Below are 17,590 nucleotides of genomic sequence, written 5' to 3'. Positions count from 1 at the left end.
CTCCCCACTGCTCTTCTCTCTCTACATCAATGATTTCTCCTCAGGTGACTCTCCTGTGAAGCTCCTGAAGTATGCAGACGACACCACTCTCATCGGACTGATCCAGGACGGTGATGAGACTGCGTACAGACAGGAGGTGGAGCGGCTGGTCCACTGGTGCAGCCAAAACCATCTGGAGCTGAACCCGCTCAAGACCGTGGAGATGACAGTGGATTTCAGGCGAGACCCTTCACCACTTTTACCCCTCGCTATCCGCAGTAATACTATTCTCTCCACAGACACCTTCAAGTTCCTGGGAACCACAATCTCTCGGGACCTGAAATGGACCGGCCACATAGACTCTGTCCGGAAGAAGGCCCAGCAGAGGCTGTACTTCCTGAGACAGCTCAAGAAGTTCAACCTGCCGCGAGAGCTTCTGAAGACCTTCTACACTGGCATCATCCAGTCTGTCCTCTGCACCTCCATCACTGTCTGGTTTGGATCGGCCTCCAAACAAGACAAGCACAGACTGCAACGGACAATCAGGACTGCAGAAAAGATCATTGGAATCAACCTCCCATCTATCCAAGACTTGTACCTGTCCAGGACCAGGAAATGTGCAAGGAACATCTCTACAGACCCTTCTCACCCAGGTTGCAGTCTGTTTGAACTACTCCCCTCCGGACGGCGTTACAGAGCTCGGTACGCCAAAACCAGCAGACACAGAGACAGCTTCTTCCCCCAGGCTGTTGCTCTGATGAACTCACACCACTCTTAGAGTCTCAGAGTCATTACTGTGCAATAACATCCTGCTCTCCACACCTTTTTTGAATTTGTCTACACTGTTTGTACTATGTGTCCTCTCTGCATCCATTGCAGCCTGGTCATCCTGGAAGAGGGACCTTCCCATCTGTGGTCTCTTCTCAAGGTTTCTCATTTCCCCTAGCTGGAGTTTTGAGTTTTTCCTTGCCCTTTTGGGAGTTTAAGATCAGGGGATGTTTGAGAATATTTGCCATTTTTCACATGTCCTGAGTGTTGTTAGTCACCTAAATGTTGAACAGAGGGTGTGATTTACCGAAGTCAAATTCCTTGTTTGGCACGCTCAACATGGCGAATAAAAAACTCTTGAATCTTGAATCTGGTCATTACAGCGGCTGTTTCCCGTGCGCATGCGCACTTACAAACATGCCCCGTGCACTTGTCTGTTTCTCTAAAAGCGCTTGGGTTTTCCCCCTTATACTTCAGATTTCTAACTTTAGTGTGCACACAAATTACTTTTCTTACATGGTATACCAATATTAAACCCCCTGAGGCCTTTTTTCCACGTTTTCCAATTTCTACCGGCTGCGCACTTCTCCTATCTGCCAATTGCGGTCTGCTTCAAGCCGTAAATTTCATCAGACTTTGACAGGCGTGTATGCTATTACAGTGCGCCTCGACAATCGGGATCGAACCGTGTCGACTTGGGTACGACCGCAGCGCACCAGTTCACCCCGGTAAGTTGCCCAAAGAGTATCTCTAAGAGGCTAACGCGACAGCGGTCCGCCGGGGGAACTCCGCAACCCACACACACTCCTAATCTGATCAGTGCCCAAAGAACGTGGTCTGCGCACATCATTCTCTTCGGCACTCTTGGTCCCAGACCCGGCCGGTATTTTTCCCACATTCATTCACACAGTTACGAATGCCAAGGCTGCGCACTCCTCCGCTCTGCCAATTGCGGTCTGCAGCAAGCCTCCCTTTTTTGTGCGACCTTGACAGAGACAAATGCCACTACCGAACATCTCAACAATCGCATTCGGCCCATACGGCCATTGAGTGCGATCTCAACATCCCAGCACGTCCCGGGAATTTTGCCTCCGGTGGCTTGGTGGCGCACGTCTCTTGTCGCAAACAGTGTTCAATCGTATCTGTGCTTCCGCCCCACTCATACCGCTAAAATGTATCTGTCGCCAAAATAAAGTCCACGTTTTATGGGACTTTTCTATTATTCTTCTCTCGTGACAGTCGATCAGGGATGTCCCAAACATCCTATCCTGTTTCACGTGCCCCCCTCTCTCGGGGCATTTCTTCTTTCTCATTCATCATTCACACCAGACATGTCACTCACACTGTTCATGTTTCCCCCTTAAGTTTCATGTTATTTCTCCATTTTTATTTGCCTTTTTCTTTTTTCTATTTTTATTGAACATGTTAATTTTCCTATTGGGGCCATTCCCCCCTTTCAAAATCCACATTTTGACGACTTTTGACGAGGGGAGACAAACCCCCCCTGAGCCAGCCACGTGCACATCAGATCCATTAACTATCCCCCTGAGGAGCCCCACTCTCTTCCCCCACACGAGGCACGAGCATACCGCAAAAACGTGAGTAAAACCACCTCACCTCAAACTCAGCCAGCCGGCCGGACGATCGATGCTCACACCCAGGTGGACGAGGGCTCCCCGGAGAACAAGAGAACTGTTCGTGACGCCAAAAATGTGGTGAATTCTCTTCGATGTTCTGCCGGCCTCCAAGCTCAAACGGTGGATGGGTGGCTGGCTCAGGGAAGGAAAACTTCAGTGACACACGGCTGATTGGGGAAAGATTTTATTAAACCGATGTCAGAATTGAAGTGTCTCTCTCTAGCCAAAAAAAGAAGCCCCCCTGTCTTCTCCCGCCTTGGGTCTTATACCCCGCACCCCCCCTGACCCGGGTCCACGCACACGAGGGCAGCTGGTCAACTTCTCCCCCGCCAGCTTGCTTTGTTGATTCTAACAAAATGGACGATTCCTGTATCTTGGTGCCAGGAAGTCTGCCTTCCTGGCCTCGGCCCCATAAAATCTCATGCGTGCGTGATCTGGTCACCTCTAAACTTAGAAGTGAAATATACATTGTATGAGACCCAAATAAAAATACACCACAGTAGGCCGATTGAGCACTCCAAATTGCCCCTAGGTGTGAGTGCGAGTGCGGATGGTTGTTCGTCTCTGTGTGCCCTGCGATTGGCTGGCAACCAGTTCAGGGTGTTCCCCGCCTACTGCCCGAGGCTCAAGCACGCCCGCGACCCCCGTGGGGACAAAGCGGTGCAGAAAATGGATGGATGGATGGATGGATGGATGGATGGATGGATGGATGGATGGATAACTGCTCTATCAGAACACGGATACAGCACCAAGAACTTTGTGGCCACATGGGCACAGACGGCGGACACAACACACGCACGCACACACATGCGCGCACACACGCACACACACATTCACAAATACACACACTCACAAATACACACACTCACAATGACTCACAACCACACACACGTGTATATATATATATATATACTCACCAACAGCTTCATTCTCCAGGCTGTTAGGATCCTGAACTCTCTCCCCCCTTCTGCGTAGCGTCCTGTACTTTTGCGCTATATTCTGACTGTCTGCTGTATGCACACTTGCTCCATTTTTGCTCCTCTTATTTATTGTGTTATTTGTTTATTTATTATTTATTCATCACTCTTATTTATTCATTGTTTGTGCCTTCTTGTTTTTATTTTTTTGTGTTGTTTACTTGTATGTACCCCTCCGTGAGTCGTCACCTTATCGTGGTGGAGGGGTTTGCGTGCCCCTATGATCCTAGGAGCCATGTTGTCTGGGGCTTCATGCCCCTGGTAGGGTCACCCATGGCAAACGGGTCCTAGGTGAGGGGCCAGACAAAGCACGGCTCATCAGCCCCTTATGATGATAAAAATGAATGGATCACGTTTTCCCTCGCCCGGACGCGGGTCACCGGGGCCCCCCTCTGGAGCCAGGCCTGGAGGCGGGGCTCGAAGGCGAGCGTCTGGTGGCCGGGCCTTCGCCCATGGGGCCCGGCCGGGCTCAGCCCGAAAAGGAAACGTGGGTCCCCCTTCCCATGGGCTCACCACCTGTGGGAGGGGCCAAAGGGGTCGGGTGCATTGCAAGCTGGGCGGCGGCCAAAGGCAGGGACCTTGGCGGTCTGATCCCCGGCTGCAGAAGCTGGCTCTTGGGACATGGAATGTCACCTCTCTGGCTGGAAAGGAGCCCGAGCTGGTGTGCGAGGCAGAAAAGTTCCGACTAGATATAGTCGGACTTGCCTCCACGCACAGTTTGGGTTCCGGTACAAGCCCTCTCGAGAGGGGCTGGACTCTCTTCCACTCTGGAGTTGCCCACGGTGAGAGGCGTCGGGCAGGTGTGGGTATACTTATTGCCCCCCGGCTGGGCGCCTGCACATTGGGGTTCACCCCGGTGAACGAGAGGGTAGCCTCCCTCCGCCTTCGGGTGGGGGGACGGGTCCTGACTGTTGTTTGTGTCTATGCACCAAACGGCAGCTCAGAGTACCCACCCTTCTTGGGGTCCCTGGAGGAAGTGCTGGAGAGCGCTCCTTCTGGGGACTCCGTCGTTCTACTGGGTGACTTCAATGCTCACGTGGGCAATGACAGTGAGACCTGGAAGGGCGTGATTGGGAGGAACGGCCCCCCCGATCTGAACCCGAGCGGTGTTCTATTGTTGGACTTCTGTGCTCGACACGGATTTTCAATAATGAACACCATGTTCAAACATAAGGGTGTCCATGTGTGCACTTGGCACCAGGACACCCTAGGCCGCAGTTCGATGATCGACTTTGTAGTCGTGTCATCGGATTTGCGGCCGCATGTTTTGGACACTCGGGCGAAGAGAGGGGCGGAGCTGTCAACTGATCACCACCTGGTGGTGGGTTGGCTCCGATGGTGGGGGAAGATGCCGGTCCGACCTGGCAGACCCAAACGTTCTGTGAGGGTCTGCTGGGAACGTCTGGCGGAATCCCCTGTCAGGAAGAGCTTCAACTCCCACCTCCGGCAGAGCTTTTCCCACGTCCCGGGGGAGGCGGGGGACATTGAGTCCGAGTGGACCTTGTTCCGCGCCTCCATTGTTGAGGCGGCCGACCGGAGCTGTGGCCGTAAGGTCATTGGTGCCTGTCGTGGCGGCAATCCCCGAACCCGCTGGTGGACACCGGCGGTAAGGGATGCCGTCAAGCTGAAGAAGGAGTCCTATCGGGCCGTTTTGGCCTGCGGGACTCCGGAGGCAGCTGACAGGTACCGGATGGCCAAGCGGAACGCGGCTTCGGCGGTTGCTGAGGCAAAAACCTGGGCGTGGGAGGAGTTCGGCGAGGCCATGGAGAATGACTTCCGGACGGCTTCGAGGAAATTCTGGTCCACCATCCGGCGTCTCAGGAGGGGGAAGCAGTGCAACGTCAACACTGTTTACAGTGGAGATGGCGTGCTGCTGACCTCGACTCGGGACGTCGTGTGTCGGTGGGGAGAATACTTCGAAGACCTCCTCAATTCCACCGACGCGCCTTCCATTGTGGAAGCAGGGCCTGGGGACTCTGAGGCGGACTCTCCAATCTCTGGGGTTGAAGTCACTGAGGTAGTTAAAAACTCCTCGGTGGCAAGGCCCCGGGGGTGGATGAGATCCGCCCGGATTTCTTAAGGGCTCTGGATGTTGTGGGGCTGTCATGGCTGACACGTCTCTACAGCATCGCGTGGACATCGGGGACAGTGCCTCTGGATTGGCAGACTGGGGTGGTGGTTCCCCTCTTTAAGAAGGGGGACCGGAGGGTGTGTTCCAATTACAGGGGAATTACACTCCTCAGCCTCCCTGGTAAGGTCTATTCAGGGGTGCTGGAGAGGAGGGTCCGTCGGGAGGTCGAACCTCGGATTCAGGAGGAACAGTGTGGCTTTCGTCCTGGCCGTGGAACAGTGGACCAGCTCTTCACCCTCAACAGGATCCTCGAGGGTGCATGGGAGTTCGCCCAACCAGTCCACATGTGTTTTGTGGACTTGGAGAAGGCGTTCGACCGTGTCCCTCGGGAGGTTCTGTGGGGGGTGCTTCGGGAGTGCGGGGTACCGAGCCAACTGATAAGGGCGGTTCGGTCCCTGTATCACCGATGCCAGAGTGTGGTCCGCATTTCCGGCAGTAAGTCGGATTCGTTCCCAGTGAGGGTTGGACTCCGCCAAGGCTGCCCTTTGTCACCGATTCTGTTCATAATTTTTATGGACAGAATTTCTAGGCGCAGCCGAGGCGTTGAGGGTGTCCGGTTTGGGGACCTCAGCATCGCGTCTCTGCTTTTTGCAGACGACGTGGTGCTGTTGGCTTCTTCAGGCCGTGATCTCCAGCTCTCACTGGAGCGGTTCGCAGCCGAGTGTGAAGCGGTCGGGATGAGGGTCAGCACCTCCAAATCCGAGTCCATGGTCCTCGATCGGAAAAGGGTGGAATGCCCTCTCCGGATCGGGGATGAGATCCTGCCCCAAGTGGAGGAGTTTAAGTATCTTGGGGTCTTGTTCACGAGTGAGGGGAGGATGGAGCGCGAGATCGACAGGCGGATCGGTGCAGCGTCGGCAGTAATGCGGACTCTGTACCGGTCCGTCGTGGTAAAGAGAGAGCTAAGCCAAAAGGCAAAGCTCTCAATTTACCGGTCGATTTACGCTCCTACCCTCACCTATGGTCACGAGCTATGGGTCGTGACCGAAAGAACGAGATCCCGGATACAAGCGGCCGAAATAAGTTTTCTCCGCAGGATGTCCGGGCTCTCCCTTAGAGATAGGGTGAGGAGTTCGGTCATCCGGGAGAGACTCGGAGTAGAGTCGCTACTCCTCCACGTTGAGAGGAGCCAGATGAGGTGGCTCGGGCATCTCATCAGGATGCCTCCTGGACGCCTCCCTGGGGAGGTGTTCCGGGCATGTCCCACCGGTAGGAGACCCCGGGGACGACCCAGGACGCGCTGGAGAGACTATGTCTCTCGGCTGGCCTGGGAACGCCTTGGGATCCCCCGGGATGAGCTAGATGAAGTGGCTGGGGAGAGGGAAGTCTGGGAGTCCCTCCTGAAGCTGCTGCCCCCGCGACCCGACCCCGGATAAGCGGAAGAAGATGGATGGATGGATGGATGGATACTTGTATGTATATTGTGTACTATGTCTTGTCACCGTGGGATAGTGGGAACGTTATTTCGATTTCTTTGTGTGTCTTGGCATGTGAAGAAATTGACAATAAAGCAGACTTTGACTTTGACTTTGAATATATATACACTCACATTCACAAATATACACATTCACAATGACTCACATACTCACACATGCGCACACATGCACACTCGCACACACGCACACACGCACACACGCACACACGCACGCACGCACGCACACACACACACACACACACAAACACACACACACACATATATATAGGGGCGGTAACATCCCAATACACATAGGTACCAAACGGTCAGGTGACGCTTTCCCGCCTTTTCTGGACAGTATAAAATCTTGTAAACTCAAGAAGGAGACTGTTGTTTCATCTACTGCCGTGCCTCGTGTACTGGCCGCCATTAAACAACCCAAGATCTTGCCAATAAAGAGCCAACTCTTACTCCACATCTTTGTTTTCCTTGCTCAACCACGGACATCCCAAACAACATGCAACATTTCATTGAGGGTTCCTTCAATCTATGGAAACAACAAACACAGTAAAGCGGTGTTGCGTGTTTTGCGGGATGTCCGATGTTGAGGCAGGAAAAACAAAGATGTGGAGTATAGAGTTGGTTCTTTATTGGCAAGATCTTGGGTTTTTTAATGGCGGCCAATGCACGAGGCACGGCAGCAGATGAAACAACAACTTACTTCTCCTGGTCAGCTTCTTTTATACTGCCGGGAAAGGCGGGAACTTGTCACATGACCATTTGGTACCTGAGTGTGGGGGGCGTTACCTCCCTATGTGTGTGCGTGTGTGTGTGTGTGCCTATGTGTGTGTGTTCTTACAGTTGTGTGTTGTATTCGTGTTCTGATTGAGCAGTTATGTCTATATAAATTGATAAAGAGAATTGCACAGATATGAGCATCTAAACATACATGAGATTGTCCAACCTAACAGAACACGTACACATTGCTGTTGCTCTCTCTTCAGCGGTAAGCTTGAGATGACACAAAAATAATTAACTGTATTTCACTTTCATATGCCTATGATGCCCTCGTTTTCAAAGCATTAGCATCAGTCTTTGTTGATTTTAGCGCTGTTTTCACTTCTTGTGGATGTATTTTGAGTCGTTGTATCAGATGAATTGACCGATCATAGGCTCAAGTGTTGAGCGAAGTGTATGAAGTGATTGTACTTTGCAAACACTGCAGAAAAATGTTCATTAGCAAACATGTGAGAGGAAGAAGGGGTTTGCTGGAGTCAATAGTCAATGTAACCCAGCTGTATTTTAATTGTTGGGTAATTGTAATTAAACAATTGATACTGATACATTTTTACTATTTGTTGTTTATTTATTTGCCCCTTTAATTTTTGCAAGACTGTATTTAACAGGTTTACGTGCCATGATTTGTACATGATTTGAACATGTAAAGTAGGCAGTTCAAAATGATCGCAAACAGCTATCAGGACCCTGTCTTTATCCTATTGGTTACATGAAGACAGTCAACAGACTGTGAAAATGAAGAATAATTTATTGAAACAGATACAAGAATTTCATCACAAATGTCAATTAAAAAGCATACAAGATACGTATATAGATTTACTCTTTCAAAAAACATAACAGACAAACCCCTAGTTTGGTCCCAGTATTATGAATGAAAAGAATGGAGATAAAAGTGGTCACTTTGTATTTATAAAAATACATCATTTGTTCTGATGCATGTTACATACATACATTAAAAAAAACAATCCAAGGTGCAGTACCAGAGAATTCTGTGATCCTTGGCTTCCTGTAATCATCGAGGTGGTGGTAGGGCTATGGAGGATAGCAAAAGTCTGTGACTATGATCCATATTGATATTTGCTGCTATTATAGCGTGATGACGGTGCCATCCTCCTCCACCCCTCCCCTTGGCAGGGCCAGGCTGTGTCGTGGGTCTGTTTTCAGCGAGCTGAGAATTTTGTGCAGGCTCCCGTTGCTGTGACGGAGCGCCGGGTTGCTACTGTGATAGGGCGGCTGAGAGCTGGGCTGATTGTGCTGGAGGTCTCTGAGGAGCTGGTAGCTCAGGCTGCTCTGATGCTGCTGCGGCTGGTGCTGGTGGTACGACCCCCCGTTGAGGCTCGTCTGAGAGTGAAAGGAAGCGGTGGATACGACCGATAGAGGGCGCGACGGAGGCGTCACTGCGGGACCCGAGGCCGCTGCAGTCGGTGTATGCCGGTGCTGCGAGCGATACACGCCGGGCGTCGAGGAGGCGTTGGACCTCTGGGAAGGCCGCTTTAGGCTGCTCTCGATGACAATGTCGGTCTCGTCGTCGCTTTCCAAGTCATCCTGGTAGCCCTGAGGACCAGAGGGCGGGGGCGCGGACAGAGCAGGGTACCCGGTGGAACCGCTGCTGTCTGACGACTGGCCCGAGCTGCCGGAGATGCGGCTGCTCCGCACCACATTGTTGCGCTGGTTGACGGGCTTGACGGTGACGATCAGGTTGTGGCTGTTGGCGATCATCATATCCGTTACCTGGTCCAGCGACTTCCAGCTCACCTCGATCCCGTTCACCTCCAGGACTTCGTCGTTGACCGCTAACAGACCCGTGCTCTCGGCCAGCCCGCCGGGAACGAGTCGGGATATGAAGATCCCCGGCACCTTTTCCAAGCCGTGAGGAGTCACGCGCACGCTGGTGCCATCTCGGATGTAGAATCCCAAGGGCTTCTCCGAGCCGTGGCGATAAAGTCGAACGCGGCGGTGCGATTCCGGCAGGATGTCCACGTCAATAATGGAAGAGACGGGGCGGAAGTCCTGTGGCATGCCGATGCGGATTTGTGCCCTCTTTCGGTTGATGTCGTTGTTGCGTAGAGCCACTACAGTCTTCTTCTTGCGAGTGATGGTGTTGTTGCCAAAGTTAGCGCAGTCCATCTCTTCTGCAATGACAAAAAAAAAACTTATGAGAAGGAACTCCACTTTTAAATGCAACCTCCTGTTCCAAATCGCACACAGATGTACTACCAGGGATCTTTCCTCGGAGAGTCCCGCTAATCATTTTCACGGATTGCACCAGCTCTTATTACAGAGGCTCTAAAAAAAACTCAAGAGCTTCATTTTCAAGAGGGTTCTGAACTACAAGTTAAAAACGACATGGTGATTGTAGTCACGCCTGGTTACTAATGGGAGGCTGTGTGCAGAATAGCTGAGTGTGCTGTGTTCCCGGATACGCTGTGCATCAAGAGAGACTCCTTTCAGGCAGCTCTGCAATGACTCAAGCCTTTTTCCACCAGCTTCTACCGTTGCTGCTTGTTAAGGAGGTGACCGAAATCACAGATCACCCCCTTTGAGCTCGCTGTTGTTCACAATTTGGCATTTTGAACGATGCCAGAGTGAACAGGAAGATGGAAGCCTGTCAGACTGAACTGAAAAGACAGGGATTTGGCATTCTAAGCTAGGCAGGACCCAAGCTGGTTGGAAACATAGACCGCCCTGCTCATGAAACAGATCGTGGTGAACATTCCAAACTGTGCTGAACTGAAACGTACACAGTCCGACCACCCCACAAAGGAAGAGGGGCTCTCTAAACGATGAGTCAATATTTCACAGGAAGCTTGCTGGGAAGCGCTCCCTCGAGGCTGGAAAAGGTTTAGAAGCCAGCTGGCTCCACTCTTCCTTCCTTCTGTGCACTTTTTGGAAGACAGGGCCAAAAAAAAGATGAGTCATTCCGCAAATAAAGCAGGTGTCGCCCCCCCACGCAGCAAGTCATCGTGTCTCAAATCGGAGACATCCGCATTTCCTGTCTGTCTCAGGAGGTGAGATTAGATAGCAAGGCTGAGCTTTTCTCAACAAGTCCGTTCATGTGCTTTTCCACCTCAAGGGGCATCACTGAACTCGTTTTCTCCCTTGCAACGCGTTTCGACTCATCGCGTTGTCGCTCTCATTGTCATCTGCCCCACTGTGAAGACATTGTCTGATGGGTGCCAAAGTTTCAGACGCTCCGACCCGAAAGACGTTTCTCACACTTGTTTGAGTCGACCAGCCTGCAATACCACGCAAGGTCAAAGGTGCAAGGTTCATGTGAGCATGTGACCTCACCCCAAGAATGTTGTCCAAAAATGTCATCTATGATTGGGTTGTAGAAGGCATCCACTTTAACATGGATTACCTCTACCTACTGGTGCGGAGTGCAACAGCATCAATACTGACGTGCCTTTAAACACAAAGTGACTTGGCCTGTCACTCATCACCATCCAATCCCATCAATTCTATTAAATAATCATTATCAGCTTTTGAAAAACTCAGATACTCATGTTACTTTTCCATGCACAATGATGTCATCCATGATCTCAAGCGCACATGCTGGCGTATGGAGTTGAGACGCCACATCGTAACGAGCAAGGACTAGCATACTGTCCAGACTATTCCGACCCACAGCCCATTCATTCACATTCCTGTGCCCCAACAACCCCTCGGACACCCCGCCCCCTTCCATCCCTCCCTCCCTCATGATGGCGTGACAAACTGCTTAGTGACAGAAGAGCCCATAATCGCTGGAAAAGGGGGGGGAAGGGCTCCACATAGGGCGACGAGTGAATAGTGTGAGCATGAGGTCACTCAATTCTGTGGTGGTGGCCTTCATTCCTTGCCCCAAACTCCACACATGAATCCCAAACACACCTGGAAGAGGTTGCTTTTCAAGGCGCCAAATCCAAAGTGACACACAGAACAGTAGTGGCGGCGGTTAAATGGGCTTCTCTGCATTTGGAGGCACGTATTTTAAAATGCAACTGTGAGCACTGGGAAGAAGCAGCCAAATAGACACATTCCTTTTCTTTTGCCCACGAAACATTCAAGCGCACGCACACACGCACGCACGCACGCACGCACGCACGCACGCACGCACGCACGCACGCCTAGCGGATGACTAAAAAAAAAAAAACAGGCGGGCCGCATGGAGTTCATGTCGGAGACATCCCGGGAAGACTCGAGCGTGTGTTTGGAGTTGAGATCGCTTCCAAGGCACATCGAGTGAAAAAAAAAAAAAAAAAAGAGGCTCAGCCAGAGCGAAAAGAACTTGAAACAGGCAAACATATTTGACATTCTTGCCTGGATGGAAAATATTGGAGGAGCTGGAGAAAGCAACCCAAATGCAACCCAAATGCGTCAGTGCCAAAGACAAGAAAGCTCGAGTGCGGTTGCGGCAAAGGTGTGCCTCTCGGAGAACGCAAAAACACCAAAGGAATGTGAGCTTATTTGGAAATGCACACCCGAGTGCTCCAAAGTGTGACCTGGCAAACAGGTCCCATTGATGTCAGATTGCGGATGAAATTGGACACAGGAAGTGGCGCACACGTTCCAGAAGCTAGCAAAGGTTGGACTCAAGCAGAGTCCCAACTGTGTTGCTGCTGCTGTCTTGACATTTTAAGTCTAGCCATCAAGGGAATTTGTGTGCTTGTTTTGTGGCAGTGGATTTGTCAGTGAGGAAGTGTTCAGGAATCAGGTCGGTCGAGGGCAAAGAATCCGTGCACGAGAACGAGGCCAAACAGGTTTTCTCTCTCGATTATCTTTGCACGTATGGAGGCCAAGCGGCCGAGCTGCTACCCTCCCCCTTCGCAGGCACTTCAGCATTGGCACATCTGGGACGACTTAAAACGAGGATACCTCGGAAAGGCGTTTCACGTTTAGCCCTCTCTGTAGGGCTCGTACCCCCTTCAACAGCAGCGACGAGTAGTTAATACGTGGCGACATCACGTGGGCCAACAGAGATTAAGATCAAGACTGGGGCCCTTCTCAAGGGAAATTGAGTAGCAGCCACGATGGACGTCAACGCAGGAGCATTCCTTCCACCTTTCAACGGGAACAACCTCCATGACATGATCAAATATCCCTCACTGGGGAGAAAGGGCTGTTTTTGATTCAACTACAGCCAGCGTGAAACATGCCGCAGCGTCCGATTCGTTCAAGGAGGATGAACGATAATGTATCCGCGGTCGATCCAGTTGCCATGACGAGAGATAGCAGGAATAAAACACACGACGTGGTGGTGTCGTTGGCGGGAAAGGCTGAACGGGTAAAAAAACGCACGACTGAACCGCTCCCCCTCTTGAGCTCTACGTCTCGATATCTTCTAAATATACCAGGGATGCGCAGAGTTGGGAACCCGCGTGGCTCGTCCTCCCGGAGTCACTTTCTAATCTTTCTTACGGGCCGGCTGACGGACGACAGACAACGAGCAGACAAACAGGATTTGTCAGCGCCCGTGTTAGCAGGAATGTAAAAGGTTGCGAGGTCCGGCTGGCCAAAGAGATAAGCTCGGCAGGGACAAATCGACAAACGACTCGTTTCCTTGGACAAATAGTGTGAGTGAGGGACCATTTCAAGGCTGATGCGGGATCAATACGATGGTATCTTTCTTTTCTTGCGATGAAAGAAAACCTATGGCACGGCTTTCTCAATTGTCAAATGTCACGCGGCCACAACGTTTAGCGCATTCACTACTGAAAAAAGGAATTAAACAAATACGTACACATTGCAATTTCATTTGTGTGCCACCAGGGAAAATATTGTTATTGAAAGTTCAAAGAGGGCTATCATGTTCTTATTGATACAAAAAAAGCTTTTCGTTGTTGCCACGCCATTCCTTCCTTCATGTTTGTAGTTGCCTCAGTGTGAGCTGTATGAACGAGTCAAACTGCCGCCTGAGATAGGGAAGATGCGTTTTTTTGGGCTCGGAGGCATAGGGACAACCTATACTGGACTCAGCGGTGCCTCTGAGGTCCCCTTTCTAGCCCCAATTGAGTACTACACTCAGCAATTCCCCAAATTGGCCCTTCTCAATCCTCCTCCCACACCTGAGCACAACGATCACAGCAAAGAAAACTTCCTGCGCGTGCTGACACATATCCTCGGCTTCTTCCTGCTTCCCCCCCTTCCCCCTCCCTGACTGCGTTGGCTTACCTCATTCACTCGGCCTGCCTGCAAACATGTCAGCCGGAGGACTTCCACACCGGTTGTCATGTGTCTATTGTTTTCTCCCCACGCTACGCTCGTTTTCCTTCCTTTCCACCCTGAAGTGCTGAGGCGGCCTAAGTGAGCTCACGTGCTTGAAAGGAGCGTGCGGGATAGAATGTACAGCAAGCGGACTTCGCAAGAACCCCCTTTTATTTAACCAGCAAAGCCACTTCGTAATTACCGTGTCCCAAAATATCAGCGAGCGAGTTCACGTTTTTTGGATGCGGGCTGACACAGCGCTGAGAGGATTGTCAAGACTTGAAATGCTTCTTCACAAGACACAAGATTTGAATACCTATTCTTCTGAGAGACAGCCAAATCTGGAAGTTCTGCTTCTGTGGTTGAGCAAGATTTCAGCTGCACGGTCACAGCGTGCCAGGCCTGGCCTGTTTGCAGCTGAGCTGTAATTAAGCAGGAGCCACAGTGAGCGCAAACCGGCAACTCGCAGAAGCCACTCGTAGCTCAGCGGTCTTCCTTCCCGCCCTCACTTGTACTTGATTCAACCATGATCCTGGTCTAAAGCCGATCTCGGGACGACTCCTGGAATCAGTACCTCAAATTTCACTCTGGGGAAATAGGACCTTTTTTTCCTAAATCTTCCTAAATTCCGTGAAAGTAGCCCCGCCCCCGATAGCAGGATATTGCATGCAGTAACCAACCCATGAGGACATAGAAGAAACTCAATGGACACCAACATCAGGGCGGGCTACGTCTCCAATCCGTAATAGCCTTAACACACAGGCATTGTGGCATCTCCGTTATGAGTTTGGCCCTAACCCCAAAAGGCAGCAAAATAATCAGGTCCACCATTCAGTCTCTGTGCCACTCATCCAGAACGAGAGGAAACAGACTGTTTGGTGCGTTTTTAAAACATGACACCACACACGCATGTCAGAAATCTATCACACATCACATGCTTTGCTATTCCAAGAAGAGCAAGAGGTCACAGCTTTTTGTCCCTGTACCTTTTCAAGACCGACACTAACTCAGGAAGTTGTTTGTTTGTCCCTTAAGGGACAACAACTAATTGAAGCAAGCCTAAAACAAAAACCTTCACCCCGCCCAACAATGTCTGGAAATTTCCCAGCTGGGGAGGAGCCATAATCAAATGGTGGATGGGGTCACGGTTCAAAGCCTGGTCGTAAAGTAAAATGAAAAGCCCGGAGGATACACAAACACCAAGGCGGGTTTGCCAAACACCACAAACCTTGCGAGTTTCATTAAAAAGAGCCAGCGGGGGCCGTGACGGGCTGCTGCTCGCCAATGATCAAAAACTTTTAATGTTGGCTTGTTGATTTGCAAGATGGGTCACGGTGGAATTTCAACCCTAAGAGCGAGGCGGCGCCCCACCGTAGTGTACTTGGGAGAGGCATCGTGCGAAGACACCACACTGCTTTTTTACTTCTCGCCTACACACTCGGCGAAGAGAGGTTTCCTTCTTAGCGGGGACCTGTATTGATTCTCCAGCCACGTGCGCACCCAGCTGCATTCCTGACAGACGTTGAAGCCTTCCCAGAGGTGGCCGTGGTTCCTGTGCCGCCGCCTTGCACTTCAAAGTCCCCGGGCTACCAACCCGATGAACGCTAAGAGCCAGAAATAACATGCTTTGTGCTTCCACTGCAGACTGTCTGCAGATGTGGGCTTGGGCAATAGGCTCATGCTTAAGCTCTGGTGTCTGTCTCTTAAGGTAATATTTGCGGCTTTGAATGGGACTACAGTGTGACCGTTCAGTACCTGGACTACCTTGACCTGGATTATAAATAGAAAAAGAAGCAATGTCAAACAAATGGGACTGCCACAAACTCATCAGATCAGGATCAAGATCATCATCAGGATCAAGAGTCAGCGGGTGCCTTCTCACGGCTGTTATGAGGAAGGATGGCCTTCGCTCTCTTGGCGGTATGGAAGGCATGCCAGTTAATCAACTACTGGAAGCCTTCCAATATTCAAAAGAGCAACAGAAACAAGAGTTTGACAGATTCATTTTCAACTTCACCGAAGCAGAATGTGCGGCGGTGGCGGCTGGTATCCATGGAGGCTTTTCAAACCTGGGCCGGCGTGATCTCACACTTGCGTGTTGACATCCAGCGTGTGCGAGCCCTTTGGCAGAAAGCAGAGGCCAGCCAGATGTACGCCAGTTGGCCGCATCCGCCGCACACCAAAGAACAAGCTAACATTTGCGGCCAGCGCCTCCAGCAAGATAATACAATGAGAATGGATTGAACAAAAACAAGTTGCTTCCAAGACAAGTAAGCTTACAATCCTGCCCAGAGGAAATTGGATGTCTACCTGCGCTTTTTTATTTCTTCAGAAAGGAAACTATCAAAAACAACAAAAAACATTTGGACTCTTTCATGAAAGCAAAGATGGAGGGAGGCTGCAAAAACCTTTCGCGCTTCCTCTCAGCCCTCGTGTTGCTCCTATTTTTTTTTTATCTGTTTTAGCGATTGTCCTTGGCCTTGCCGCTCCGTTGGCGTCAACGTTCAGCCTTCCCGTCTCTTCCCTTTTGTTGAAAGTTTCGTCTGAGCTCAAGCGTGCACGTCCCCAACGCTCAGCAGAGCTTGCAAAACAAGCGGGGCTGTTTTGATTGGACAAAAGCATGGGTGTAATTACCTCGTGCCACCAAGCTAATGCTCTTAAGGTATTCTGAACCAATGACTTTTTTTCTTGATATTGAAATTAGCAGATGTCATCACAGATCATCAGAATATATACGTGATCGGGATTCATGGCCAAAACAAGGAAGCATATGAAAGAAACCAGATAGATTTTCGTCATCATCATGCAGATCTTGCTACCTGATTGCGATTCCCAAGAACTTTGACGAATAAGAACTGGAAGCATAGAATTGTCCAATTGATCTTAAGATGAAGGCTGACCCGAATGTGTCTGGACCACGTATGAGGTATTTAATTTCTTCTTTCTGATTCCAATGAGGTCAGGTGTGTGAGCCTCAGAAAGACAAGACTGGCTGCAATGCAGAAGCACTTCTAGTGGGAAAACTGGAGTGACATTTTTTTTTTGGTCTTCCCTGTACTGCAACGGGTAAGAGTGACTGGTGACGAGCGGATCTGGGTTAGATTGGTTTCCTGTCTGTGTTGGCTCAAAATAAACAAACGTAGGCAGACAGGTAGGCAGCCCTCTCGCATGCCGCCGTGTCCCAGTTGGCACCGTTTGTCATGCAGACCAACAACAAAGTTGGCACCTCTTAAGTTACTTACACTCAAAGCTTTGGACATTCAATAGCATGAGAACATGTGTATGTCCAAACCTCTGACTAATAGTGTACATGAATATTAATGAGGCACAATTGCATATCAGAGCTCATTTGCATACTCATTGGCAGGCGAGGGCGCGGGCTGCTACTCCAAAGTTTTTTTTTAAGTGGGAAGCAACGGGCGGGAATAAGACGACGAGTAACTCCCACTCGGGCTGACGGGGTGTCGTCTTGCTACACGCACACACAAATGGAGGGAGTCGCTCTTTTCACTCCCATCTTTTGTCTCCCAGTAATGTCTGGTATGCCAGGATACGAGCTTTGCTCAATGACCTGATTTCTATGGCCTGTGTGTGTGTGTGTGTGTGTGTGTGTGTGTGTGTGTGTGTGCATGCGTGCATGCGTGTCCTTCCTTTGGATAAGACCGAGAGGGCTTAAGCGGGCAGACAGAAACATCCAGCC

General features: G+C 50.7%; 1 protein-coding gene across 1 annotated transcript in view; it reads right to left on the bottom strand.

Moving 5' to 3' along the window:
• Positions 1-8,432: 8,432 nt before the first annotated feature.
• The window catches only part of pard6gb (par-6 family cell polarity regulator gamma b), an 18,490-nt gene continuing 9,332 nt past the window's right edge, over positions 8,433-17,590 (bottom strand). Inside the window, exon 3 of the mRNA XM_037264040.1 lies at positions 8,433-9,836. Coding sequence (XP_037119935.1) covers positions 8,791-9,836 — 1,046 coding nt within the window. The 3' untranslated portion in view covers positions 8,433-8,790. The remainder of the gene's footprint in view (positions 9,837-17,590) is intronic.

This window comes from Syngnathus acus, chromosome 11 (assembly GCF_901709675.1).
Source record: "Syngnathus acus chromosome 11, fSynAcu1.2, whole genome shotgun sequence".
Classification (NCBI taxonomy): Eukaryota; Metazoa; Chordata; class Actinopteri; order Syngnathiformes; family Syngnathidae; genus Syngnathus; species Syngnathus acus.
Note: the sequence above shows the minus strand (reverse complement) of the source record. Positions and strands in the feature narration are given on the sequence as shown.